General features: G+C 56.1%; 1 protein-coding gene across 2 annotated transcripts; it reads right to left on the bottom strand.

Annotated features, from left to right (window-relative positions):
- Positions 1 to 254: 254 nt before the first annotated feature.
- On the bottom strand, positions 255 to 8606 carry SLC35C1 (solute carrier family 35 member C1). 2 transcript variants are annotated; one of them, XM_011228781.3, is made up of 3 exons: positions 8349 to 8606; positions 6186 to 6712; positions 255 to 2531 (listed from the first exon to the last, which is right to left on the bottom strand). In XM_011228781.3, the coding sequence occupies exons 1-3, from the start codon at positions 8378 to 8380 to the stop codon at positions 1972 to 1974; spliced, it is 1119 nt and encodes a 372-aa protein (XP_011227083.2). In that variant the 5' UTR covers positions 8381 to 8606; the 3' UTR covers positions 255 to 1971. The 2 variants fall into 2 exon arrangements, with proteins under 2 accessions (XP_011227083.2, XP_011227084.2); XM_011228782.3 differs by lacking the exon at positions 8349 to 8606 and adding an exon at positions 8034 to 8176.
- Between the last annotated feature and the right edge of the window lie 922 nt (positions 8607 to 9528).

Raw genomic sequence — 9528 nt, 5'->3', positions numbered from 1 at the left:
ACGGTGCGACAGACCCCAGCAAGCCTCGTTCCTTTTCCAGATGGTGTCACCCACCTGACTTGGGGGGTCAGTAAGCAGGTCACAGGTAACAAGGGCATTCCCCCTGGTGAATTGCAAGGGCGATCATGCAATCCTGCCGACTATACTGATCGCTTTGTGTTGGTCTCAGTGTGTCAACAAGCAATGTTGTTTGGGACCAGCCCCTGTGGTTGCTATGATTGCAAGACACCCTTCGGCAATAACCATCAGGAAACTTTGAAAAAATAAAGGTTTATTACTCACAGGATCTGGAAACTACACAGCACGCCTGGGGCCACACAGTGATGTGGGGGGCATGTGTGGGGGGGAGACGGAGAGAGTATGAGAGAACACAAACAGGCCGTTCTACATTTATTGGGGTCGAGGGTTTTGTGGGCTTACTCTTTATTGGTGAATTCAAAATATAAGAGTGGAAATTTAAAGTGTAGGAAGAGAAAAAGCCAACCAAACAAGTGGCCCAAATGATCAGTTACTGAAATCAACCAAGATCTTGAAAACAAAGGGGCCTCTGATGGGGGAGGCAGCCTGGCTCTTTGTCCTGTCCTGTGGCTGGCAATCTTTGATAATCTCTGACGTGGATGCTTCAGCCATCGGAGCTAAGTCAGGCACTTGCTTTGCAGAAAAGAAAAGAACCCCAACTGTCAGGGTTTACCTGACAGTGTCTTACTCCCACTTTTAATGAAATCCACACTCCATTCAGGGCATGAGGTCCTACTCACTTGCTTAGAAACCACCGTGAATTAGAAGACCACCCTCCCCAACCTTTCCCTGTGGGGCCTAAAAACATTAGGGAATTACCCCAAGGAGATGGAACAGAACGTGCAACAGAGTTGTGAAGGCCGTCCTGAGGCCCCGGGGCAGGGGTGGGAGGAGGAGAAGATTCTTTCAGCCCTAACCTCAGGGAAGAAACACAAGTGTTCGTGTATCACCTTCGTCAAAGCCAGGTCTGGACACCTGCGCAGGCAGCAGGATCTGGGGATGGCGCAGCACCGCGAGGTGGTAGGCTCAGAGCCAGGACCCGTGCTCCATCAGCCCCCTTGGGGATGCAGCTCTGAGAAGGCAGAGTTGGGAGGGCTACCTGGCTCCACCTCCAGGTCTTACCTGGGCCAGGTGCTCCTCAGGAGGGACGAATGACACTTCTTAGTGTCAGGGATTGGGGTGGGTGTTAATGATCCTGTGTGGCTCCCCTGTGTTCGAAAGCTGGGAACATAAGGTGCAGATGGTGGGAAAAGGGCACTTTCCCATGAGGTACCCCATTCCCAGGCCAATTCCCAGCAGTCCCTGGTGGGGCCAGGGCCAGGGTCGGGGACAAATGATCCTCTGTGCCCTTCCATGGGGCCTGCTGGGCTGGATGCAGAGAAGAGGGAACACTTGTCTGTTTTCTCCCTCAGCCCCACCCACACTTTCCTCTAGAAGAAGGCTGATTTGTGGGGTCCAAGCTTCGCTGCCTGTCCTGGGACCCAGAGATGTGAGGTTTCCCAAATCCCTTCAGTTGGCCTCTGGTGGGGTCACACCCCCAACTCCCCTGAGTATGAGTGAAGACTTACTGCTGTCCCTTAAAGGTCGTGGCCTGTCCCCAACTCCAAAGGTCATGTGGAGGTAGAAGGCCCTGGAAGGGGGACAGGAAGGGGTGCTGCCTCCCTGAAAGCGAGTGCTCTTCCAGAGAACCTAACTGGCTGTTTCCGTGGGGTCCCTCCTCCCTAGGGGAGCACAAAACCCAGAAACAGGACAGGGGGTTGAGATAGGTTTGGCAACTTTCTAACATCACTGGACAATACCGGTTCCATTTCAACCACCAGACTGTGATCAGGTTTGTAAACAATACCCCCTCCAGATCACCTTCTCAGGGTCCAGAGAGATGTCTTCATGGCTATTCCGGCCCTACCCCAGGCCTTCTCCCTGACCGGGCCATCCCCGGGTCCCTGGAGGAGCTCACACGCTCATGTTGCTCTTCTCCTCCTCTTTGGGGCTGGGCTCCTCCTGAATCTTCTTCATCTCCCAGCCCCGGACCCAGGTGTAGGCCGAGGAGCCCCCCAGCACCATCATGTTGCTTGTCCACCAGAGGAAGCTCTTGGTCTCCTCATAGTAGAGCACCGCCAGCACCGTCTGGGCACAGGCTTTCGCTGTGCCAGACACGTTGTGGGTCAGGGGGCTGGTGAACTTGATCTGGAGACCTGTCACGTAGCCGATGGCGAAGCCAAACAGGCCGCCCAGTGTCATCATACCCCAGAAGTGGGCGCTGCCCAGCTGGGCAAAGTCACGGAGGGCCTGCAGCTCCCCCAGCAGCAGGAGCAGGGGCAGGAAGAGGACACAGGCGTTGACATTGTTGTAGAAGGTCAGGCGCCAGATGCTGCCGTCCACTGCCGGGAGCACCTTCTTGGTGTAGATGGCGTTGAGCGAGACACAGAGGCTGGCGAGCACGCCGAAGAGGGTGCCCGTCCAAGACAGGGTACCCTCTGCCCCCTCCTGGTCCACACCAAGCCAGAAGCCTCCTGCAGGGGGGAGAGGGGAGGGGCAAGGGGGATGAGGCCGGGGAGGAAGAAGGACAGAGAATTTTGCCACCAGAGTTCACAGACTGTAATGCAGTCCTCACCCTCCCATGCCTCCCTGCCCTCTCTGCAATAGATATGTCCAAACGCTCTGTTCCAGGCAAAGCACCAAACAAGGGCTGGGAAGTGGCCCAGGACACGGACGCTTTCTCAGAAGCTTACATTCTAGCAGAGGAGGAAGACATTAAAACGATTCATTTCCCAATTATTTCTTTAATTACAATTGTAATGAGGGCCATAAAACAGTGCAGTGTGCTCTGAGAACCCATAACCTGCAACCGTGCTGGCCTCGGGCATCTGCAAAGTTATGCTGGAAATGAGCTCCAAAGGGCTGAGCACTTCGTGGCTAAGGTGACTTTGGGCAAGTGACTTAAGCTCTCAGAGCCTTGGCTTCCTTGTCTGTAAAATGGGAGCCTTTAATGAGCTAGAATGACTTGTGGCCTGAGGTCTTTGGGGACAGTCCACTCTTTTGGACACTCTTGTCTGTGTCACCACCTCCTGCACACAGAGCCTCCGTGGCTCCCCATTGCCCACCATCAAGACTACACTCTTCCGCCTGGCACACTGGGCTTCCCGCACCCTTGCCTGTCTTTGTCCCCCGATTGTCCCAAGTCGTCTCTCTCACCTCCCTGCTTCTCATGCTGGGACGCAGTGTCCTTGTTTCTGTCCTGCACCAGAAACACCCCGCTCCTCCTTTCTGGGAGATTCTATGCATGCTTCAAGGTCAAAGCCAGCCTCTCCAGGGAATAAGTCGTTCTTGATACCCCCAGTCCCCAGACCACCCCTTGGCCTCTTGCTGCGTGGGCTTCCCTGCAAGACCCCTTGCCTGCCCTAGGCTGTTAGACACCTGTCCTTGGGGACGACTGTACCATCTCTTTAGCGAGGCCCCACCTGCTGGGGAGGCAGGGGCTGAACCTTACACATGTTGTACCCCAGTAACATGGTGGGAAGGGAAGTATGAAAAGTTTTGGTGTCAGAGAGATTTGGGCTCTAATTGGGTTCTGCCATTGAGAGGCTGGGTGGCCCGAGGAAAGCTGGCTAAACTTTTCTGAGCTCCCATTTCTTTCATCTGTAGAGACCTGGGTTACTTTCTTGACCCCCTCACTCCAACCAAACTACTTCCCACCTTGCAACCAGAATGATCTTCCTCAAGCCCAGAGAGGTCTGCTTAAGTCCTGTCCTGGCTTAAGGCCCTTCCTTGCCTACTACCCTCAGGAAACCTTCCAGACTCACTTAACTTGGGCAGCCAGCCTCCTGTCTGGAGAGTCCTGCTGTGGCCCAAATAGGAAGAAACACACAGGTACTTTTTTCTGTCTAGAACATTCTCTCCTCACCTCTTCCTTATACCCATCTAGTACTTCCTCCAGAATGCCTGCATGGATTACCCCATTTCCAACCCTGTCCTCCTCTCCACCCCCACCAGGTTCTCTTGTACACCACAATCGCAGTCTCACCCCCACAGCAGAACTCACTGCCAGGCATCACCACGGTGAACAGGCACCCCATCCACCTTTGCCAGATTCGTATCCCCAAAGTTTGGCATGGTCTCCGGCATGTGCCTGGCCGTCAGTTAGTGTTTGCTGACTGACTGAGTGACCACAGGCATGGAGGTTGTTCCGGAGGTGGCCTTGAGGGTTGAAGGAGGTCAGGCCCCTGCTACAATGTAGGCACTCACGCGGGGTATTCTCTTCCTTGGCAGATCCTTGGCAAACATCTATCTGTACACCTGCTCCGGGGGTGTGGAGGGTTGGCCAGAGCACCCTCCGTCCTGCTGCTTGTTATTTCCAAGCCCAGAAGGGAAACCCACCATGAGGTTCCGCACCCTAGAGGGGCTCACACTCAGAAGGAGCTCTGAAAGGTACTATAAAAGGAACAGGGGCCCAGGAATAATCACCGGAGACCCATCTTAAGGGGAAGCCCAGCCAAGAGGGGGCTGGGTTTGGGGCCTGCAGGGAGCACCAGCTGCCTAGGGCCGGCCCAGCCCCATCGGTGCAGCCAGCGAATGCCCTTTCTCAGGAGCTATCACACCATCAGCTACTTTGATTACTTTTAGGACCTGGCCTAAGTTCCCTATGACTTCACCTTTCTGTATGCAAATTCTATCCCCCCTCCAACTCCAGGTTCCCTCTCCTCCCCCTCCTCCCCACCTCCTGCTGGTCTTCAGGGCTCAAGTGAAGGTTCCTGGGGCATTTGGCTTACTGAGGCCTGGGACTCTGCGTCAGCTCTGGAGGGATGGGGGGGTGGGGGAGGCAGCTGAAAACCTGCCAGGGGTCTCAGCAGCTCCTTCTGCTCTAACCTCAGCCTTCTCCCCTCTCCCATCTTGGGGCTTGACTGAGGAGTCTGAGATCCAGCAGTTGCTCGATGAGGGTGACATTTTCTAGGACAGGTGGCAGAGGAGGGGCCCGTCCCCTGCCACCCGTGTGCCTTGCCTGGGACTCTGAGACACCAGCGAAGAATATGTAGGTCAATCAACATGAACCCTAAGGCACGAGGAAAAACAGGTTCGAAGAAAGACCACATTCCTGGATGACAGAGCCCTGGGAGGATTCTGAGAGAAGTGGGTGCTCCCTTACCCAGAGCGCTGCAAAAAACCGTTCTGTGATGATGGAAATGTTCTATCACGTATACCGTCCGGTACAGTAGCCCCTGGCCCCATGTGGCTACCCAGCACTTGAAATGTGGCTACAGAATCAGGTTATAACACCTGCAACTGAAGAGCTGAATTTTAAATATGTCACTGAATTCAAATGAATTTAAACAGAAATAGACACATGTGGTCAGTGGCTAAGGTACTGGCTAGTGCAGCGATGATCTCAAGGGCACAAGAACAGGGCAGAGGGGTTAAAAGCATAGGCCTGGGAGTCTGGCCAGTCTGGGTTTGTACCCCCGCCTGGCTACTTCCTAGCTGTGTGGCCCTGGGCAAGTAACTTAATCTCTCTGAGCTTCAGTTTCCTTGTTTGTCTGGAGTTGGTGACAGTGATGCTACCACTCAGGGGACCTCTGGGGAACAAAGGAGGGACTACGTGTCAATGATCAGCCCAGTGTCCCCATCGATAATTCTTCCTTTCTCAGGGTCAAGTGTGGAAAGACAGCTAAGACCTCTCAAAGCTTATTTCTCTCCACTCTCTTAGCCATTCCTACGATCCTGCAAGGTCGGAGGGTGATGGTATATTTATTACAAGATGTGTTCTCTTCTGGAAATAGCGCTGGATGGGGAGTCAGGGCACTTGAATTCTTGAGAAGCAATACAGTGGTCAAGCATAGGGAGCCAGACTGCTAGAGATCAGATCCCAGCCCTGCCACTTACGAGCTGTGTGATCATCAACGAATCACTAGACGTCTCTCTACCTTGGCTTTTTTCCCCCTCTGTGAGATGTAGATTATAATCCCATTTTGTTATGAGGAGCCCTGGCTGGGCCCCTAATTTCTGGGTGACCTCAGGAAGCTTATTCTCTCTGGGCCCCAGGCTCTTCCTCATAGGACTTTGGGCAAGGGAACCGGGACAGGTAAAGTCCCAAGATGCTTGGCAGGCTTGCTCTTTGGCGTTTTGGCTCCTGTGCCCCCCCCCACGCCCCGTGGCCTCAGCTGGCCACTCACCGATGATGACTCCGCAGGTGAGCAAGGCATAGAAGGAAGTGGTCTGTTTGAGCAGCAAGTAGGAGAGCAGCACGTTGAAGACGGTGGTGAGGGAGCGGCCCACGTTGTAGAAGGCCACCCCGACGTACTTCAGGCAGAGGTTGTTGAAGGTGATCATGCCGATGAAGACCACGGACAAGGGCAGGACGCTGCGGGCCACCCGGAGGTCCAGGCGCAGGGAGGGAAAGTCCATGGCGCCAGGGCAGAGGGCGGCCAGGGTGCTGAGGCTCTTGCACAACAGCGTGGTCACCAGGCACTGGTAGAAGGTGACGAAGATGGGGGTGTCGAGCTGTAGGGAGGGGCTGTCCAGCAGGTACTTGTTAAGGAACACCATGGAGATGGAGGTGACCCAGTAGAGTGACACCACCAGTGTGATCTGCAGAGCCCGGAGCAGGAAGGGCTTCTCCTTGCTGGCCTCTGCCTCTCCAGAGGGGTCGGAAGCCCCCATCAGTGCCATGTGCAGGATCCGGGACCGCTTCAGAGGGGCCCTGTTCATGGTAGCAGAGGAACTGGGTCACCGTACAGCCAGAACCGGAGTACAGGGCAGTCTCTCCTGTCTGCCTCCTGCAAGCCGCAGCCCTCAACTGTCACATGGGGGGGTGGCCTAGAGGCCTCCTCACCCAGAGGTTCTGTTTTGGGGGAGCCCCACAACCTGCTCCCACTCTGAGGGAGCTCATGAGACAAGACACGGGGAGGGGTGAGGAAGAGGCTAAGGTTAGACCCAAGACCTGTCAGGGGAGAAGGGGCTGGTGCCTGGTAGGGATAGATCTCAGGAAAAAGGGAGGGGAGAGGGAAGGAAGAAGGGGGAGGGGGAGGAAGGCAGGGCGAAGGTGCTGGAGAAGGGCGGAGGACAGCGTGGGGAAGAGAGGGGGAGGCACGGGCGTCCGCAGAGAGAAAGGGGAGGCATGCAGGAAGCTGAATGGAGGGAGGGCGTGCGGGGGCGTTTGCAAAAAGGGGTGCAGGGAAGGTCACAGATTTTCAGGGCGGGGTCCGAAGGACGCTGGAGGAGGCCGGTCCGGCCCAAGCCCGTAGCGCTCTGCCCTCCGGAGCCCCAGCTCCCGTTCAGCCCGGGAGCCTCCGGACATCCGAGGCCGCGCTCCCCCGCGAGGCGGGCCCAGGACTCATTTCCTGACACGCCCCCGACCCCTCCTTAAAGGGCCCGCACGCCCGGCGTCACCCTTAAAGCCATAGCCCGATAGAAACAGCTTTCAGAGTCAGGCTGGCGTCTGGGCCCCTAACCGCCTCTCCGCTCCTGTGCGCTCCCCGCTCGGGGATGGTGGGGGGCGATCGGCCTCCGCCGAAGGTTCCTATAGGTGCTTGAGCCTCGGCCCCTTTCCTGAAAGCGCTCCTCCCACCCTAGCTCCGTCTTCACCATTAGCTAACTCCCCCTCCACCAATCCCCTCACCTGCAGGTCTACCGCCCCCCTCCCCCATCCTGGGTACTACCGCACGCCCAGAGCCTTGGCCCCACCTCTCATCCCTGGGCGTCTAGAGACACTCTACCAGCCCCAGCTCACTCTCCCTTGTCGCATTCCTTTCCTTTTCCCCACTTTCACTTCCTCCATCGCTCTTCCAAGCCTGAGACCGAGCCCCCCCACCCCCGCCAGTGGTGCTCCCTGAGGAGACTTAAGTTAATCTGCGCGATCCCCCCCGCCAGGCCCATTTGAGAACAGCCATATGCTAGCCTTAAGGCAACACACTCCCGGCTCTCTCCCCCTTCTAAAAAATCCCTTCCCCAAGCCGGGCCCAGCCGCTAGCTCTAGCCCCAGGGCTGGCGTTCCTGGGCCTCGATGGCAACCCCGCGCTCACCTCCTCTAATGCACTGGCCGCCCGCCCGCACTGCCGAAAGCTGCACCTGCAGCGCCGCACCTGCAGCACCGCGCCTAAGGCCGCGCCCACTGGGGAAGACTTCCTGCTCCCAGCCCCGGGTGTGGGCGCCAAGCCAACCTCGCCCGCCTGCTCCCCACGTGGGGCTCGGAGGCTGCGGCGGGACGACCGTGGCCCCAGCCTGACCTTGGCGCCGGGTTGTCCCGCCAGTTGTGGGAGCGAGCCTCCCCTGTTTCCAAGGCCACCCGAGGCCCAATACCCCTGCCGGGCCCGCCCGGGATACCCCACTCCAATTACCGCCGCTTGCACGTCCCGGGACCCGGCTTCATCCCTGGCCAGCCGCTTGCCCCGCGCCCCGCCAGAGCTTCCAGAAGTGCTCCCGGGAACCGCTTCCTGCCGCAAGTGCGCGGAGGGGTCTGTGCCCTCTTCCAGGAACGGAGCCTGGGAAGTCCGGCACCAGCCCTGGGCGACAGTCACCAGGCAGCCTGGAGGGCCGACTTTTCCCTGCTTCTTGCCCTGGGACCAACGTGGGGCGCTCACTTCTGAGTTCTCGTTGTTGTAAAAAAGAGGGGTTCCGCAGTACTATACCAGGCGGCCCCAACTTCCTTGCTCATGACTCTGGCTGGTATGGTTGAAAATAGGAACTACCATCTGTTTGTAGTATTTCAAACACCATTTAATTAGTACTATTTAATTTACAGGTGAGATGTCTTAGATTTGCTTTAAAAGACTCAGAATACTTACCAAAGAGAGAGAAAAAAAAGAGGTGGATAGATAGGTAAAACAAGATAGGCAAAATGTTGATATCTTACTCTTGTGTACATTTGAAAATTTCCACAAGAGGATGACACCTTTGGGGTACATTTAAAGTCTCGCATGCTAACTGAATAAACCCTGGGCCCAGCTTAACACAGCCCTTGGTGGGCTATGCGGAACCGGAGGGGTTACAGGGAAATAAGCACCGGTCAGTAGCCCCAAGGCAGGTGCAAAAGCCCCAGAGTGAGCTCTGCCCCAGGCCTATTCTCTTCCATCATCAGGCATCTGGCCCTTGCTCTCTTGGACCCGGACTACTCCCCCTTCCTCCAGAGACAGAACTTCCTGCTTCCTAGTTATGGGCTGGCCTCCTGGTGGAGATTGCCATCTGCTTACCTTGTCACTTTGGGGATCAAATTACCCTTTGGGGGACGGAAGGACTGAAAGGGACTGGTCATCAGAATCCTACTTGGAGAGTCTCATTCCAGGACCAAACTTTGAAGGCTGTGGGTTTCAGTGTGTTAAGAACAATCGATGCCTCTTTGCTCTTCTCTCTTAGGCCTGATGTTTCACTATGACAAATAATTTAACGACAAACAGGGCAAACTTGTCTGCAAGAGGCCCTGGTTTCCTGGAAGTGCCCTTCTCCTTGGCACATTAACAGAATTAATTTGTCTGATGATTGTGCTGCCACTTTGAGCCCCTAGGGAAGAGATACATACTG

This window comes from Ailuropoda melanoleuca, chromosome 16, assembly GCF_002007445.2.
Source record: "Ailuropoda melanoleuca isolate Jingjing chromosome 16, ASM200744v2, whole genome shotgun sequence".
In the NCBI taxonomy this organism is placed as follows: domain Eukaryota; kingdom Metazoa; phylum Chordata; class Mammalia; order Carnivora; family Ursidae; genus Ailuropoda; species Ailuropoda melanoleuca.
Note: the sequence above shows the minus strand (reverse complement) of the source record. Positions and strands in the feature narration are given on the sequence as shown.